Here is a 19,494-nt window from a genome sequence, read left to right on the forward strand (position 1 = left end):
CCCGGGACCCTGGAGCTGTGAGGTGGCAGTGCTAACCGCTGAGCCACCATGCTGCCCTGCATGACACTTTGGCAGCATGGGATTAAAGATGGGATTATTCTGGTTTGTCTGGCCGTTCGATTAAGCTCTGTGTTTTTTGATTAAGACGAAAGAACATTTATCCAATAGATTTGAGTGCTGGACTGGACTTGGGGACTTTAAAGTTTGAAATTCTTATCTTTATATATACAGTGATTTATTTTCTTTTGTACATGGTTTGCTTATTCATTTATTTTGTTTTCTTGAGTTGATATTGTTTGTCGTTTTTATAATCAAGAAAGCCAATGCCTGAAGGGCCAAGCACAGATAAATTACTTGTGAGCAAATACAAAGGCAAATTTTTGCAGTATTGCATTGAGAAAAATGGTCAATTTGAGGGAGTGAGGATTTTCAGGGAATATTTTTACTTCAGATACAATAGCAAGCGTTCACAACTGGGCTGCACTGAAGTTTGAAATAAAGCTCAAACAATTTATGAAAAATGCAGCAAAGGAAAATCCCTCTCGTTAATCAAACAAATTGGACACAGTTGGCCAGGCAGCATCAGAGGAGCAGGAAAACTGATGTTTCGGGTCTGGGCCCTCCTGCAGAAATTTTCAGAAGAAAGGTCCAGACCTGAAATGCCAGCTTTCCTGAGCCCCCAGTCTGCTCGCCTGCTGTGTTCATCCAGTTCCACACCTTGTTATCTCAGACTCCAGCATCAGCAGTACCTACTAACTCAGGACACAGTTGGGATGCCTTGTGCATTGCTATTCACTCTAACCCACCCAGTTGTCTTTTTGGGTAAATGAAACAAAGTTTTAGAAATCTAAGCCACAGAGCTTGGTGGTTATCTGGAAATTCTTCTCCAACACCTAGCTATTTGTGTTTGGATGAACACAGCTAATTGTGGATACCAAATTGGTCCTGATTAATTTCACAATATTCCTGTACTAATGTCTCAAGAGACATATAGGGATGAAGTGTATAAAGGAACCTAAATTATCCTGATCCCCGATTGAGGACAGTGTAATCCTCATGAAAGTAATGTGCTGTTTTGGCATGTTATTTGGTATGTTAATCTCCTTTTGAATTCAAGTTTTGTTGGGTTGAGTAAAGTAGAAAATTATCATTTTTGTTTTCTACAGAATAGTAGCTTACAACCTGTCAGTTTGACATTGAAGAAAACACAGATATTGAGGGGTTGAGTAAAAGCATGGTCCAAACATGGTTTTAAAGGAACATCTTGAGTGAGGGCAGAAGAGGCAGAAATATATCCAGTGAAGTTGTCATCGATGAAACAATTAATCTCAGATGCGCAAGTGGCCAGAATTGAAAAGAAAGACAAAAGTGCACCCATACATAATTATTTCAATTCTGGAATACTCTAATACTTTAAGAATACACTTCTCTCCAGTGCCATTGCAATCTAAGATTATGTTGTGCTCGCTTTAGGAAATGATCCTTTTAGATGGTGGAAGGATGATAATGAGTAATTAAATGAAATGATGTTGTACACTGCAGCTGATTAGAGGTTTCAGATTACTCGATAGGGATGTAGTAACTAGTTAATGAATCTATTGGAAACAGAGACTTTAATTCTAGTGGGACGACAGAAAAGTGTTTTGGGTCAAATTTTGGACTCTGCACAGTACTAATTAAGTTCTACCATATTGTCAGCAGGGTAGAGGCTCTTTAGCTCAGCAACTTATTTCCCAGTCACGAAGGCTTTCAGTAGGATATGGAATTTTTTGGTTTTGTGATCTTTTGAATTGATTTTTCTTTATATACATTTTTGGAGGGTTACTGTTCGAGTGTTTGTAATGTGATCGAAGCATTTCTGAAAGATTCAGGACCAAATGAGCCCAGGCAACTTCCTTAGGTCACATTTCCAGTGTGTTTCAGTTAGTCACTGTTTCCGAGAGGTAACATAACAAATAACATTTCCACAGCCTTGTCCCTCCATCTCTGCAATTTCCTTGTGTCCACTTCAGACGTTTCTCTTTTTTCCTGTCCAGTTTCACTTTTTTGCCTATCCCAGATTACGTTTGTCCTGTTGTTACCAGCCATGGCTTCAGCTGTTTAGACTCTAAAATCTGAAATACACAGCATGCTTTTCTCCATTTTTTAAAAAAAGCTGATGAAAAACTTCACCTTTTGTCAAGCTTTTCATAATTCTTCTGACCTCACTGAAAAACAATCTCTTGACATTTCCAAAAATGAGTCACTTCATTTCATAATTTGCCATGTTCACCAGTTAATATCATTCAGCACCTTAACAGTGTGGGCCAGCTGTGTTTTTGAATCATTGCAAAAGAGTACGACCTATGCCAACTGATCTGAAAGCAGATGAACTCAAAATAGTCCCTCCAGTGTAAACTATTTCTAAGTCGTATATCTTTCTCAAACAACAAGAGGCTATTGCTGCATATGGCACTATGGCTGCCTAGCACTTCCTACACCAACCACTGTTTAACAGGAATGGATCTGCTAAAGTCTGAGTCAAGCCCCAATGTCTGTGTGTAATGTTTCACATCATATAATTTCGGTGCTGTAATGATCTATGATGAACGGACTCAAATAGGTGATCATCTGTTTCAGTGTAGGGCTGCAGATAAGGAAATTCCAAATTAAAAACTAGAACAGCACTTTCAGCGTAAAATATTCCATGTAAATTGGGGATGCTAATCAAACAAATGTTTACTTTTTGGAGTCTTTGGAACGTCAAAGGTTTCTCCTGCCTATTGCATCATAGACCATAGCTGCAACTCAGTCCATCTCCCAATTCACAACAAGACTCATCATTCTGATGTTTGCTGGCCCACGTTGTCTCTCGGTTGACCAGTGTCTGAACTTTAGATTTTTTTTCGAAAAAACTTTCAATTCTTGTGTTCACATCCTTTCATGTTCTTATTTTGCTTTTGTCTGGAATTATTTTAGGTCCCAAACTTTGCCTGGAACTTTTCTGTTCTGCCAAGTCCAGTGTGCTGTGTACTACTTGATTTTTTTCTTCATCAGCCCACCACCGTTAGTGCTACTTCCTGCAGATGTATAGTTCCTTCCTCGAGACATCACCATCTCTCGCCTTTAAGAAACTCATGAAGAGTCACTATTACCAAATGTTTGGTCACCTGTTTGAATATCGCCTCCTTTGTCAGTTTTTGTCTGGTTAATCTGCTGTGAGGTGCCCTGGGGAGTTTTTCTGTGCATAGGGTTCGATTTCAGTGGTGTGATGACTTCTCTGTGCAGCTGATGTCTTGTTGCAAAAAAGTAACCATTGATTTACCTGTGAAATAATGCTACGTGGCCTCTCAGTATTAGCCAGGCAGTTAAAATAAGTGAATTGAAAGCTGACTATGTTGGAGTATTTCATTATTCATCCTCAGCTGGACCCAATTTATCCATGTTACCGAGGTATCCAAGCACTGGCAATGCAACTCCCAGAACAAAGACAAACAAATCATCATTATCCTTGTGTTTTTCTTTGTTCATCTGATTTGTCCCATTTGACTTTTGTAAAGAAGATTTTTTGTTAAAGCTCACTTTCTCTTTACCAGCAAACTCTAAACACCAAGAGGTCCTGCTGGTGTAATAAGTAACCTCAGACACATGTGAAATCACTTTATACGTGAGCCTTAAGCTTACCTGTGCAATCTACAAAGAAGAAAACTTGGAAACATGGCCAACTTGTGGTTTCCATCCATGGCCAGTGTAATTCTAACTTGGACAGTCATTTCTTCATCATTGGGTCAAAGTGCCACACAGCCCCCCTCTGATGGCACAGCAGAATCACCATTGCCATGTGCACTGCAGCAGTTCAAGGTGGCAGCTCATCTCCTGTGCGAACAAGATGACCCCATATTCCAACTTTAATCTGTTGCATTTACATTTGTAGAATTAGAAGCTTTTTTCCCCACACGTTTAGCTTCCCCGATGAACTGTTATTAACTCTGACTTTATTTCCAGTGCTATACCTGAAATTCTCGAAATCTGGCTGGAGGAGTCTGCCGAAGACTTTCGTCAAGTTCCAACTTACTCTTGTCTGCGGAAGGTACTTTCCTACTTGAACCAGACAGTGCCAGGGTCAGATGCTGAACTACGGGCCCAGAAACTCCTGAGTCGTTTTTTGGTGGAGGAAACAGCGGAGAAAGAGATGTTCAGTAAGATTTATAATTATGTTGCAAAAATGTGGCTTTAATTCAGGGTGCCTCCCTACAAGTTTGTGTGCGGCTTGCCCCTTTGTCTCAGGATTTAGTTCATTTTGGTTTCCTTTGACAAGCTTCAAAATTACTTCCAAATTTTTGGCTAAACGAAGTTAATTAAAATTATGGCTGAGTGATTACCCCTGTACTAATTGCATGATGTACAAGACCAAATTCTGCATAGAATTGATACTCTAATATAGTCCGATAAGACCCAGCAGCATGTAATCCAACTTTCTGGACAATTTCCTTTTGAACTGTTGCCGTCGATGACATTTTATTTTATAATCTGATGTAATAGTTTTGCAAGTTATTGTGAAACAATAGATTGTGATTCAGAAGATTTTCTAAAGCCAGAAATTGGGATGGGAATCTTTCATTAAATACAATTTCTTTTGCAATTGAGATGCTCCCAACAAGAGGATTTCAGTGCAATATCATATTAATTTCACCAAGTCTAGATTTAGAAGTATGAATATTAGATAACTATTGTAAACCAATGCATGATTTCTAGTCACAAGTTTGTGAGATATTTTAGAGCAGTGTGAACTTTGGGCACAAAATAAATGTCTATCTTCACTTGCACAGAAGGCTACCGGAGAAGAGTCAGATTCTGTGTGGGAGAAGAACACGACCAAACCATCGAACAAGTTGACGAAAAGCTCCTGTCCTACCCATCACGCTTCATTGCAGAGCAGCTGACTTTTATGGATGCTGTGAGTAAACAGGAATCTGGGGCCCAGTCATTCTGAATAAGATATTTCAGTCAGCAGTATGCATCTGAATCTCTCTATTATTTACTGCTATTACTGTTCCACCAGTCATTATAACTGAATTCCCTTAAAAATGCAGCCTTCCAAGATGTTAAAATGTGTTGTTTGATGTGTAACTTCAGTATCTCGCTTGAAATACCTGCCAACTAAAACTTCAGCACTTGTCATTTGTTTTGAATGAACGCCATGTGAAATAAGTGACCCGAGAGAGCACTGAAAATCCTTTGTAACTTAGTGTTGAACCTTTACAAAATGAATAGTATTTCAGGGTAAAAGTTTAATTGTTTCATCATAACAGTCACTGTTTCTTCAAGAGTCCACTGATTTTGTTTGAAGTATCCAGTATGGCAATTTTGTTGTTTTCCCAGAATCTTCTGGAGTGGGATCAGCCACGGGGTATTCCAGTCTAGCCTCCGAGGTGGCTTGATGCCTACCTCTACAAAATGAGACTCGTGGTTGCTGAATCAAAATTTGAGTTATGTCAAAGTCTGGTCATAGGCTTAGGCTTGAAGTGGAAGTTCAGTGGTCTGTATGACAGCATTGGGTGTGACTCTAGAATGTGAGTAGTCCTCTCAATCTCAAAAATCCCAAGCATATGTTAGTGTTCAGAACAGGGGTGCAGCGATCTCATCTGGAAGTGACCACTTTGTCAAAAGTAGGTTTTGGTTATGGGATAAGAGATAATGGGAACTGCAGATGCAGAAGAACCCGAGACAACAAAGTGCAGAGCTGGGTGAGCACAGTTGCTCCTAAGATGCTGCTTGGCCTGCTGTGTTCCTTCAGCTCCACACTTTGTTATCTCAGTTTGTTAAGGGGCAGCTGCTTTTCTGCACAGAGTTCCAAAGGTAACAGTCTGTTTTCACTGCAGTCTCTGTTGCATATGTGTATGTATATACCGACTGGCACTTAGAGTCTAATCATGTGACATAATGATGACAACAGCCATTTTTGGTGGGAAGCAACCTAGCTGGGTGTCTGTTGAGGAATGTAGCTGCTTTTCTTTTGTTGAACCATCGAGATCTGCAGTGAGGGCTGTGAGTCTTTTTCAAATCAGTGGTTTGACCTGGTGAATATCAAAGCGGTTTTTTTGATCCTCATCGCTAGTTTTTTTCTTTACCATGCAGGGCCAGGGGGCTGAATGTTAAACAGCAGGAGTTTTATTATGTAGTTTACTGTCGAGGCAGCAGGGTTAGCCTAAGCTATTCCTTGCCGGAAATGATCGCTGACATCATTGTGACGTGATCAGACTGTTAAAAGTGAGAGCCCACCATGCTTGCATAAACATGCAACAGTTTCCCACTCAATGGTTTCTGAGCATTCCTTTCTACTCCAACCTGTCACAGCCAACTCTGGCTTTGAAAGTGATGAGACTGACAAATTTCTCCATTCTGAATGAGTTTACGGGGATCTGAAGGAGCTATTTGCCGGTTGTGTTAACTTCCACTGTCGGAGCATAATTGTTGATGGGAGTTGCTCATCTTGAAGAGGGACACAGAAGGACATGATGCAATCTGAATGGCCAGTTGACAAGCTTGGATGTTTGGCAATATTTGTGTTCAGCATGAAACCAATAGTGGGGAAGTGTTGATATTCAGGTCTGTTGAACCAACAGAGGGCCGGGCTGCCATCGTGTTCTGTCAACCTGCCTTGGTGCGAGAAGTAGACATGATGCAGGGCCGCTATACTGATGCCCAGCCTGTCTCGCCTGTGGGCCACCAGGGCTGAGCATCTGGAGCAATGACTATTGCCAGCAGAGCCGTGCATTGATGGTGTGCGTGGAGCCAACAGTCGGAGTTGGGTGGAGATAACCGGTAATTTTAAATCTAACATACAAATCGGAAGCAGATGACTGAAAATTTGAGGGTTTTGATTTGTCTGAATAGCCAATGTGCCCTTGTGCATCAATGTGAGTATTACGTAGCCAGTCGTTGACAATATAGCATGCAGTTTTAATGTACAATTGCAAACTAGCAGGACGAATGTACCCATGGATGGACAAATCTTGTTTGTCGTTCATTGCTTAAAACATGGCACGACTGACACCTTTAACCTTTGTTTCCTTTTTATTTTTGATCAGGATCTTTTTCGGAAACTTGTGCCCAGCCAATGTTTAGGGTCCATCTGGTCTCAACGAGGGAAGGAAGAAAAACAGCATCTGGTATCAACCGTCCAGGCCACCATTACACAGTTCAATAATGTTACAAAATGTGTCACCAGCACCATATTAAGACCTCAACAGCTGAAACCACGGCAGACGGCTAAAATCATTGAGAAATGGATTGATGTTGCCCAGGTACACTATTCTTTATTGGTTTTTAGCCTTTGTGACATGTTAAAGTCCACAGTGCATGAAACAACCATGGTGGAAGAGAGCAAGCCATGAACACTATGTGTTGATATGTCCAAGGTTTGAAAGCCTCTTGAATTGGCGAGCAGAATACTTTTCTGAATAAGAGTTGAATGCTTCATGGAAAACCCTAGCATTCATAATTTCTGTAGTGCTGGCTGCTAATAGTTCTTGCCTCAGTTTACAGTTGCATTGAAATATTAATGTATTTTTTTCTCATCAAAAATATTTATGTGGATAAAAAAGGCAAACTGATTTCAGAGTTTTACTGGCCCTTCAAAAATGAAGTTAGTTATTGGGCATTACATAGTGTTATTTGCCTCCCTTCCAAGCTGTAGTCAGTTTATGAAACAGTGTACATTTTATTCCCAATGTTCTGCATTCTGTGTGCCTACATGATGGCCCTCCAGTAACTTGCCTGGTTGTCTGTTTCTTATGTGTTTGCCAAAGGAATTTGTCTCAGCATGTTAGTCAGCAATCGGGAAAAGAGTGAGGAAGGGCTGTCAGATCTGATACCAGGTTTGTACTTGTCGCCAACATGTGGCATTCCCACTCGTACATTTGGAAAGGGTCAGGATAGGAACCGAGTAATTAACTAATTAAGTAAAGGAAGTAATTGATTCTTACTGATTTTATAATCCAAAATTGCACTGGATTTTGCAACAAAACTGTACTTTCAATGTATTTTCCCGTATACACGTGACAACAAAATATTCATTCATTAGTAAGGTTTGGAATGAAAGTTCACAATAATTCTGTTGCCAGCTAATTTAGAGAAGTCTGCTTTGGGTCTTGGCAACACTGCCTGCATCAGTTTTGACTTGTTAAGAGTCTTGAGGCATTAATGGGACCTTGATGGGGATTTGAAAGTCTGTCTCCAGTTTTACAATATGGAGCAGTTCAACCGAATGTAGGCTGACTCCCAGTAGTAGACATGGATGAAAGAGTTGCTGACATATACACTGGTGCTATCAAAGGCTATTCTGAAGAGGAATCACCACCTTACTTTGATCACTTGGCTGACTTTTCTAGTTCTGATGTTGCGTTTTTACAATAGTTGGCAAGGAGTGGCTTCCATGTTGAAGTGCCCTCCATTACTTCCATTTTACTGCAGCAGCTTTATTTCCCTGAAGCCGGAAGACTCTGGGCTGGAGAACCTACCTGCTGGCCTTAATCAGATAAGGCTCTTATGATTATGCCAATTGACGCACCTTCAAAGAAATCCCAAATGGTGTGATCACCCTGCCCCTCCCTGGCCTTCCTCCCCAAGCAGATGTGGCTTTGAGACCTGATAACAAACACTCGCAGGCTTCCTCCTCATCTCCACCACACCCCAAAGTACACATTTGGGAGGTTTGATTTGATCCAGTTTTCTCCCTACCTCCAACAGGTTGGGGGGGTGGTGGAAACAGATGAAGGACATTCAGCTGCTAATCTAGGTAAGATTAGTTAACTCAGTATCAATAACGTAGTGATTCATAAAAGTAGACCCAATTTCCTGATTTGTCTGTTTCCCCTCGAATGAGTATCTCACTTGACTGGTCCTGCCCTCCTATTCTGACAGATAATACAACCTATCATTCATTTATGAGCTAAATGTGATGGATATAACAAAGATGATTACCCCGCCCCCACCCCCCTACCTTCGCCACTTCTACCACTCAGATGTCCATGTGTCAATCCTACTCTTTTTGAGCTCTCCTTTGGTGTCAGTAATCAAATCTAACCAGTCACAGGCTGGCAGCAAGTGAACTGAAAAGGTTGTCTCAGAGGGATACAAAACGAATATCAAGGTTTGAGTTGCCAAGAATCATGGAATTCTTTCCCTCAAAAAGTTTGTTTGTTAATGCTGTTATTTTCTCAGCTAACATTTTTCTGATAGAACCTTATTAAAAAGTCTGAGGTGTTGGGTAATGGGGAGTCACTGCTTTTTCCACAGAACTCATGGCTTTTTTTCTCTGACAGGAATGTAGAACTTTGCAGAATTTCTCGTCAGTGCATGCAATTACCACTGCATTGCAATCGAATAGTGTGTTCAATTTGAAGAAGACTTGGGCAGCCGTGTCAAAGTAAGTCATTGTTCAGAAAGAGCCTTGTAATATTTATTTAATAAATATGAGGTAGGAAATTGCAGGTTTGACCTCCAGGTTTACTTGCACAAGTGATCTTCACACGCTCGGTGCATTAACAGGATTACCAGAGGCACTACAGTGCAATCCTAACAATTGGCTAATTGGCAGAATCTTTCATTCTTTCACGAAGGAGCGAAGAGTTAATTTGTTTAAGTGGAAAAAGAAAACTGTTTGGCAACTTGAAATATTTAACTATCGTGTTCCAAAACTGATCTGCTGTTGGATGTAACGGAACACAGTTTCCTGTGGATATGCTGTGATGGGGTGATATAAGCCGGAGGTTTGTGTGGGATACTAAAATACAAAGACAACAATTATTTTAATCTCCCAAGAAAGCACTCTATAACACTTTGAAGTGCACACCTGTAGTTTATGTTCGTGTGCCTCAGACCATTTGATCATGGTTGTTTTTTGTAGGCAGCTTGGGAATGAAATCTCTCTTGCTGCAATGAGATTCACGAAAACGACTGCACTCAAGAGCTTTTGCGGCACAATGGCAGTATCCCCATCCCTGGGTTGAAACAATCAGGGTTCAAGTTCTACCTGCCCCAGAGATTGCCAAAACATTTCTGAACAATTTGGTTAACATAACTATACTTATTGTAAAAATGCTTCACTGCCGTTCACTCTCTGTATTACTTGCTTATTTGTCAGATTCTATGTCGGCTGTTTGTTATCTTGACTCTATTCTGCCATGAGTAATTTGTCTCATTCTCTTGACGAGGAGCAGTAAGATAACATTTGAAGACCTTTCAAACAATGAAGAAGATAACTTTATAGCAAGTAGAGAGCTGCTAATGGAGGTAAGGTGTTGCACTTGGCCCAGTGTGACTATATTCAGGCCATGATCAATAGTTTCTAGTAAAATATCTGCAATGAACTCAGTTGGTGACTGAATGCATACAGATTCTGTCAATCAATACTGCAACAGGAATATATGTATTGCAGTCCAGGTGGTCTGGCTTGGCTCAAGTCTTCCAAGATTGTTTTGTCATGATTCTTATAATTGCTGATGATATTGCAGTTAACATTTTAATCAACATCTAATTTGGTTATGCTGCAGTGATGCAGCCTTCATAGATTATCTTTCTCAGTGTTCATTATCTTGGAAATTTGAACTGAAGCAATGTCTAAAGTGCGATATGTGTCAATTTCTTTTTCTTTTGCTTTGTACACTTCAAGGGCCTTGTAATTAATAAAGGCCAAGGCAAAACATTAAGAGATTTAACTGGTTCTCATAAGTGTTTTTACTCAATTACCATGTCTTCCTTTTCTTGTTCTCTGCAGTAAGAACTATTTGCTGCGTAGGAATGGAGAGATATTCATATCTCTTTGTTTGTTCAATATTTCAGACATCAACTATCTAGTTTCAACTAGCTTGGACGAAAACTGACAAGTTTCTAGCCATTCCTCCTCACTCCTTTTATCATGCTCTTTGTCCACTCATTTTGCTCCTGAATTTGACAAAATAACAAATTAGTTGGTTAGATATAAATATTTTGGTGCCACTTTACCAAACTAGTTGTCCAGCTCAGAAAATAGTCAAAGTTTTCTTATTCTCTAAATCATTCTTAGATGGAATTGAAGCATTTTAAAGCTGATATTTGAAGAGGGAGAAATGCAGTAATCATGCTAGCATGTTGTCAGTTTGACAGACACTCCATGTTTCAAACTGCTCAATGTTCTAGTTGCAGTGAACTATATTTTTACATAGCTTTCCAGATGTTTGCCCCAGAATTTCTACTGCCCTGCTGTCACACTTTGTTTATTGTGTGTTGTGATTGGTGCACTGTACAGAATTTCAACATATTTTTCTGATCTAGATTGAATCTAAAAGTAGGTTTGCTTTTATAATCAAAAATGTGTGCTCTGCATGATGATTGTTTTTGTGGTGCAAAATTCTGTAAGTATACAGGGGAAAATGTGAGTTCATGATTGGACAGTTGTATAACTTCCATAAAGCTTTCTCCCAGATTATGCAGTGAATTACAGTGCATCGTTTGCTAATCTTTCAGCATCTTACACAAATGTGTTTTGGCAGTGGTGCCGGGCACCGTGGTAGTTCTTGCTGTGTGTACATTAATGTCCAAGACACAAAAGCTCCAAGTATGAACAGCAGGTTCACAGATGACACAAGAATTGGAGCGGTAGTAAGTAGCAAAATGCCTTAGTTTTGAGGCACACATTGTTCCAGCTGTGGCTCAACTAATGTTATTTACAGTTCCATCATTACCCCTTTGCTGTTATATTCAGGCAAGTATCCAATATTTTACCAACTTATCCACAGGTCCTCCTGCCTTCAAGAATATGTTTATGCACACACCAAGGTCCTTCTGATCTTCTCTCATACAGACCCAAAACATCAACTTTCCGGCTCCTCTGATGCTGCCTGGCCTGCTGTGTTCATCCAGCTCCACATCTTATTATCTCATTGAACATATATTCTCCTGACTTATTAGACTCCCAAAATGCTTCACCTCACACTTTTCTGGATTGAATTCTATTTGCCTCTGTTCAAGCCTTCTAACCAGCCCATATGTGTAACCCGAGAGACTAAGGCTTTTTGCTGTTTACACCTGTCCAATTCTTGTGTCATCTGTGAACTGGCTGTTCATACTTGGAACTTTCGTGTCTTCAACATTAATGTACGCACAGTAAGAACTATTACTGTACCCTCTGGTATGCTGCTGGATGAAAGCATCAAGTTGCCGAAAAGCCCCTCAAAAATCGCATTTACTTCCTGCCACAAACCCAATATTGGTTCCAATTTGCAAATTCCGATCAATCTCCTAGGCTCTTAGGTTCTGAACCAACCCACCGTCTGAGACCATTAGATTATTTCTTTGGGTAAGAGAGGTGTCCTATGAAAAGACATTGAGAAGAATTATATTCTTGACTTTAGAAAAAAATTACATTTAAACTTGTTGAGACAAAGTTTTGGAGATCTGGTGAGGTAAATTGTTTTTATCTTCAAGCGCAATTGCACATTACGTAGAAAATGTCCAATCTCCAAATGATGAAGTTACTCAAATATTGAGTTTGGTTTACAGTTCACAGATCAGGGATCAAATGTTGAACTTGTCTGGCCTTTATAATTCCAACTTTGCATTCCACCGTATGACAGTCTGAAATTTTGAGTTCTAAGTTTTGATTCTAAATAGATTTAGTTGCATGATCAAGGGAATAAATAAGACATGGAGTCGTATGTTTGGGAAATATGACACTGAATTCACAATGGATTAAACAAATTCACCTCTCTTTTTCTAGGATATAGTTCAGGGAATTGTGCCGTACCTGGGAACTTTCTTAACAGAGTTTTCAGTGCTGGATTCAGCTTTCCCTAATTACCATTCAGTAAGTCTCTTTTACAAGATTTGGATTCCTTATTTGCTGATGACCACTATTGTTACAGTTTCATTGCAAACTGCTTGTAGATGAGAATCAAAGCAACAAGAAAAAAACAATTGAGTTTGATTAATCACCCTGATCAGAATAATTTGATGCTTTGTGCTGTGAATCAAACAATTTGTTAACAAAGGAACATTCAATTCATTTTGCAGTTAATTGAATATGGGTTTAGTTTTACAAAAAGTTGGATAAGTTGCAAATCATTTTTATTCTGTACAGCTAAATTTGGTACCTGGATGTCCCTGCCTATTGAGCAGTTAAGCAGCTGAGAATGCCACCAGCTTGGCACTGACCTACTTGACTGGAGCAAAGGGCTCTATGTAATGTCCAAAGTTGGACCTAGTGGTATGATAGATCATTTGTGATTGACCTTTGACGATATCCTAAAATGGAACCAAGTTTACAGAGCTTGTATTTCACTTCTGATCTTTTAAATTTCATGATCGTGTAGTACCATTTGATCTTTGTCCATATTGAATTAATTTTCTTTGTCCTTGTCTATCTCTTACAGAATGGCTGGATCTACTTTGACAAGAGACAAAAAGTTAGTACTGAAAATTGCATTGTGCAAAATGTTTGGAATTGTCTGAAAGGGGAAAAGCATGCTTTTCACTCATGTGCTGCTTTATTTGCTTGATGGGAGTGTAGGTGGATCTACAACTGCATCCTAAATGTATATGGTCACTAATAAATCCAATAAAGAATTAAGGAGATGCTTTGTTGCTCAGAGCAGCCAGATTGCAGAAGCTGCTGCTACCAGGACTCGTTGAGAGGATGAGCACAGATGAGTTTGAGAGAAAGTTAGATGTCAGAAAGGACACAAAGAGGCATATTAAGAGTTGAATCAAGGTGGGAGAGGTGTAAAGATCAGCATGGAGCAGTTCAGCCAAATGGCTTGCTTTTGCGCTGCTAATGTGCTGCAATTTACCTTTGAGCAGTCACAGCCACGTACAGGATATGCCAGGCGTTATGTGAGTGAAGATGTTGTTCAATTAATCTCAGTGTCATGGAAGCTGTTTCATTATTGAAGACACTGGGTAAACAATCTCTCCATATTAGTATTTTCCTTTAGATGAGAGACATCATTTCGTCATGGGATGTCAAAAAATTGAGGGATTGCAGCTGTTGGGGTTCTCACTGACTGGGCAGTATTTTTTACTCCATATTTCTGAATTTGGTAATACCAAATTCTCAAACATCCCTGTTGCCATGGTTACTGTTGAAGGTATCATCAAATCCCCACAGTGTGGAAACGGGCCATGTGGCCCAACAAGTTCACATGGCCACTCTGAAGCGCGTCCCACCCAGACCCATTCCCCACGTCTAACCCACTGAACGTAAATATCCCTGGGAACGACAGGCAATTTAACATGGGCAACCCACCTAACCTGCACATCTTTGGACCTTGGGAAGAAACCAGAGCACCCAGAGGAAACCCACACAGATTGTATTTTCGTCTTGTACTGCAACATTCAGCAGGCAACCTGGGAATATTAATTTGAGAGGAATTTGACCTTATGACAAACAGAGCTGTAACTTGAGATCCCTATGAATAGAATAGGTTCCGATCAGAAGCAGCTGATGCTGAATTTGCCAAACTGGGCCATGTGATGTAAAATCAGCTGGGTGGCAAAATAGGCATCCAACGCTGTGTGACTCCAATTCGCCAGCTCGGAATGTAATCTGTCAAATGGCCCGCCATTTGTCGTGGCTGATGTGGATGTAGTGAAGTGTTTATTTTCACTGACCTGTTGAAAACTGGCTGGGACTTTACAACTTGGCAGTAACATGTTGTCAGAGTTTGACTTAGAGAGGCCTGCCCCTTTTTACATGTCAAATTGTGACAAGATTCAACCAAGAAGCCACTGTGGTTGAAAGAAAATAGTCCAGTAACTTCAAGCTGCTCATGGTCCATTCAATTTCGTGGTGGTGCAACTTTGAAAAATTAACTCAACATTTTCCCCGTCTGTCTTGGTACCAGTTACTATAGATCAGCCACTTATTTTGTACTTAGCAGACCTCCTTTGCGTCGATGAATGATCTTTCATAACTTTTCTTGTCTTCACCCGAAATCAGCGTATTGTTCTTGAGTGAATCATTTAAAAAAAAATCCATCTTTGAAACACTGTTTTGGGAATTAGTGTCCTGAAACCATCCTGGATAATTTGTACAGAAATATCTCCTTCAAAATCACGTTCGTGTCATTTATTTCCAAAGCAGAAATATTTTTGTGACATGATGTACTGTGCACTTTGAATAAAGTTATCGATGCTGTTCAAAATACCACGGACTAGGATTTAGCAGGAACAATTATAGCAGTTTAAACTTTCTTTAACAGCTCATTATTTATTTGTGTTCTTTCAGGAATATGAAATAATTTTGGGTATCAAATCCCTGCAGTTTGCTTGCTCATCATACACCCTTCGTTCAAACGAGAATTTTCTAGACTCGTTCTTTATGCAACAATACTTAAGTGAGGATAGCGAGTACGTAACTGGTATTGTAGGAGTGTGCAGGTAAAACAGTTAAGGGTTGTGTGTGAAATCGTCTCTAGCTATAATTGCTGTTTAATGCTAGTGAGCTGCCAGTTTACTTACTGTCTTCCTTTTCCTTGGTTTCAAAGTTTTGACAATGAATTCTGACCTATGAGGATAAAGCCAGTTGCTCAATGAATCAATACTGTCGTGTTGCATCAAATTTTTTTCAATTCTATGTGTTCTGCAAAAAGACTAAGAAGGTTATCGTCTTGGTAAAAAAAAAATACCCAAAGGAACTGCAGATGCCGGAAATCAGAAACACCAAGAGAAATTGCTGAAAAAAATTAAGCAGGTCTGGCAGCATCTGTGGAAAGAAAGCAGAGTTAACTTTTGGGTCTGGTGACACTTCTTCAGAATTCTTATTGTCTTGATCTGCTGTTCATAAAGCAGAAAAGATTGATGTGCCCACAGAAGAGATTTTGTTGCTCATTAGTCAAAGTAATGTTCCGTGTTCTCTTGCCTGAAAACACGTGCCTTTTGCAAACAAAATTATCATTCATGCAGTTTCAATTCTCTGTAAATGATTCATTTTGCCAAAAATATTCAGAGTATTGAACAAAGGCACCTGATTCTTTTTAAATGAATCTTGTCTGAACATGTTTATCTGCTGTCCTGCAGCTCCTCTGAACTCGAGAAACCGCCAAAGCCCAAAAAGAGTGTGTTGAAGCGCCTCAGCTGGTAAGTATCCCATGTTAAGCACCTCAGATATCTCATTATTTCCTTTTTTATCGGGATGATTGGACAGAAAGATAAGTACATCTGTTCCTTGACAAATAGAGACATTTGATGCGTGGTCATTATTGTTTCATTGGAGTGGGATGTTTTTAGTACCTGGTCGAGTAATTTGAGACGATGCAAGGAGTGGTGGTGTTATTCTCACCTCGTGCATGTGTCTAGTGTAGACTGATTGATACAGATTCTTTGCTATGGCCATGAATGTAGAATGTGGACCTGTGATGAGCTTGGTATTGCCTCGCGATTCTCATTTATCCACTGAGAAGTTTGTTGCACCGTGGCTAAATTTATGAATTTGTTTATGAGAGACAAGTAAGCAAAAAAGGTGTTGCAGTGAATTAAATTTGCATATTTGTGGGCCTGTATAATGAAAACTAGCAATGTTTAACAATTTTGAGTGAAAAATCAGATTTGTGTGCTACTTTGTGGTCAGCAGGCAGCAGAAATATCTTCTGTTGAAAAATTATCAGCCATGCTTCTCACATTTGAAACTCCACCTCAAAACTCAAATCTCTTTCCATGTAGAAGTTGACATGAAATTATGTGTTTGTGTTGTCACGCATACATGTGTAAAGACTTCAAAGTTATTGTTTTCAGTAATGTTCCTGAGTTGGAGATATTATCTTGTATTTCTGTTCAATAGGCAAGGACTGACCAGAACTCAGCAAAGTCAGGTTTTTCTCCCACCTACCCATGTAGAGTTTCAGAGAAAAAACCATGCGTTGTTGCTGTGTTGTGCCTTGCAGTGATCTGGACTGTGACATGTGACTATTATATAGAAACCAAGAAAGAGAAGGGAAACACTTATTCACTTCCTGGGATATCTTCTCTTTACATGAGTGTGGATGTTACATGGATGTGATTTAGGCTTCTGCGGCTTAATTGTGATTCTCGAAGTGCAGGCAATCAACATTGCAGCATTAGTGTGCAATCTCACATTTCAGCAGCCGTCTGCTCTTGCTCCCTGTACTATTTAATGCCCAATATACCAACAATCAGGATTTTCAGTGTGGGAATTTTTTATCATGCCATCTGCTGTACTTCTTTTGAGAGTTTTGGAAAATTTTCTATGTTAAACGTGCAATATAAATGCAAGTTGCTGAATAGAAATCCTAACGTTTGCAGTACCAATATACTGAAGGCCAAATTCAGAGTTCACTGTCCTACCTTACAAAGTGCTGTGTACAGTTTTCTATCAATTATCAATGGTGTTACTTTGTTTTACGTTTTATGTTTTATTTTTAATAAACTTCAGCTTTAGGGAAGAAATTATGTACACACTAGCATGTGGCCAGGTTGGGGGAAATTTTCCACCCTGTGGGTGTTCAAATCCACATTTTGCCATTCATAAGATTGAGGTTGATAGGTTGAATAACATTGCAAAAAGTCCAGATTCTTGTGCCACTCAAATATGCAAACATTGTAACCTATTCATATACTCCTTAACTATTAGGCAATGTAACAATATTCAATACTAGTAATGCTAGCTCTTGGTATGAGTGTGCCACTATTAATTTCTCACAGGTCAAATGTGGCGAACATCAAACTCCTGGTACTCTCATCATCAATATACCTTCATTCTAGTTTAATTTTTTTGACAGTTTGTCTAGAATGCAATGACGTTTCCATATTTTTGTTGTGTCCCCTTTCCCTTGTGCAGCCTGTTTTCAAGGAGAGGTGTTAAAGTACACAGCGCTCCAACTAAAAGCTCTGAGCAGCCAGCATCCCTTCGGAATGAGGATTCAGACGAGAGCATTACCTCAGCCAGACACTTGGAAATGGAAGAGCCAAGCACCTCGCAAAAAGCGCTGGAAAAGGTGAGACAGTGAGGCACTCATCACATAAAATATGTTGTTCTTGGAGACACTGGTTGTTTAATAATGCCCAGACACTTTTTTTCTTCTTTCTTTCCTTCCTTTCTTCTGCCTTCCTGCCGTCTATTATCCTGACTACACTTTGGCAGTCAAGAGGACACAAGGGTACTCAGTGATACGTCCCAGCCACTGGAACTGGATGACTGCCTGGCCAATCTCCTTCTCCTTTTAAGAGCTATTAGCCTAATAGCCATTTTGATGTTTCAGCCAGACTGAAATCCTTAATTTGAATGCCGTTCCATCAAGCATCTTCATAATTGGCTGCTGCCAGCAATTTTCCATCCGAGGTCCCACTTGCCAAAGTTGGGTTACTTGCTTTCAGAACAAAGGCAAGACAGCTGTGCAATTCCCAGCAAAATTCAACCTTTGTGCTGGTTACTGAAGCATTTGATTCCAGAAAAGGTATTATTCGCTCATGAAGTGAGAGCTGATTTTTTTTTTTCAGATGTAGTTTGCTTTGTTTTGTTTAGATATTTTATATGGTTTTAAAATTGTACAAAGGAAGCTGTACGTGTTTTTTTTAAAGATCGCCATATCAATAACCAAAATATTTCATCTTTAATTATTCACAGCATGTTTAATTTCTGCACAATAAATTCTAGTGCATGGGGTACATCTGTCGCAGCTTGAAGCGCACAGTCCACAAAAACAGTATTTAGAGTATGTTGGCCAGGTCTTGATCCACCAATTGCAACAAAGTAATGCAGCTCTCTGCATGGAGTTCTCGTGACTGCATGTTTTGTTTTTCTTCAATATTTGGGCTTTGAGTTGTTGATTAGTGTGTTCTCTTCCAAACACCATTGTATTCTGGATGATTATCAGAGTTGTGTTATGGTTATTGTTTCTAGAATATGTCTAGGACTTGTCCCAGGAATGTTTTCGCAATGTATTCTCCCACGAATTGGGCTAAGTATTATTAGGTCACATTTGGGTGTTTTGGAGTGGTATTTATTGTTTTAAAATACCCTCTTCCTTTTTATAGATTCTCCTGTTTAGTGTTGTGACTGCCTCTATATTAATAATAAACTAAGAGCTGCAGTGACTTAGATGATTTCACTTCCGGTTTCTTTAGTTCTCTATCTCTGTGTGGTTTGCTGTTGCTATCTCTCTCTTTCTTTCTGCCAGTGGTGCTGTGCCGCACACATTCTGACCTGCACCATACACTTGTTGGCCCATTCGCAGTCACCCACACTTCATAAATGTGTGTTTTAACTTCAAACATTGTAGTTGTATTCAAGATTTCTGTGCGTAGCAGGGTGAAGTGGGCAAATAAATATTTATGTAAGCATGTTCACATACTGAGTGCAAACTGAAACCCCAAAGGGTTTATCTGACAAACCTAGAATTGAAGCACCAGTTTACATGGTCAAGTGAAATGACCACAATGTTATTGTGCTGAGGGAAACTAATTAGTAATTTATGGGCATGCTAAGTACTGAATTGTTGATGTTGACTGAACAGCTAGTAA

The 19,494-nt window shown here is 39.7% G+C and overlaps 1 protein-coding gene across 3 annotated transcripts in view; it reads left to right on the forward strand.

Moving 5' to 3' along the window:
• The window catches only part of LOC132210157 (ral guanine nucleotide dissociation stimulator-like 1), a 41,428-nt gene extending 23,560 nt beyond the window's left edge, over positions 1-17,868 (forward strand). For all 3 annotated transcript variants that reach the window (XM_059649572.1, XM_059649573.1, XM_059649574.1), the window contains 9 exons: positions 3,985-4,178; positions 4,809-4,936; positions 7,071-7,286; positions 9,306-9,409; positions 10,197-10,275; positions 12,740-12,826; positions 13,392-13,424; positions 16,036-16,095; positions 17,813-17,868. In XM_059649572.1, coding sequence (XP_059505555.1) covers positions 3,985-4,178; positions 4,809-4,936; positions 7,071-7,286; positions 9,306-9,409; positions 10,197-10,275; positions 12,740-12,826; positions 13,392-13,424; positions 16,036-16,044 — 850 coding nt within the window. In that variant the 3' untranslated portion in view covers positions 16,045-16,095; positions 17,813-17,868. The remainder of the gene's footprint in view (positions 1-3,984; positions 4,179-4,808; positions 4,937-7,070; positions 7,287-9,305; positions 9,410-10,196; positions 10,276-12,739; positions 12,827-13,391; positions 13,425-16,035; positions 16,096-17,812) is intronic.
• The last annotated feature ends 1,626 nt before the right edge of the window (positions 17,869-19,494 follow it).

This window comes from Stegostoma tigrinum, chromosome 11 (assembly GCF_030684315.1).
Source record: "Stegostoma tigrinum isolate sSteTig4 chromosome 11, sSteTig4.hap1, whole genome shotgun sequence".
In the NCBI taxonomy this organism is placed as follows: domain Eukaryota; kingdom Metazoa; phylum Chordata; class Chondrichthyes; order Orectolobiformes; family Stegostomatidae; genus Stegostoma; species Stegostoma tigrinum.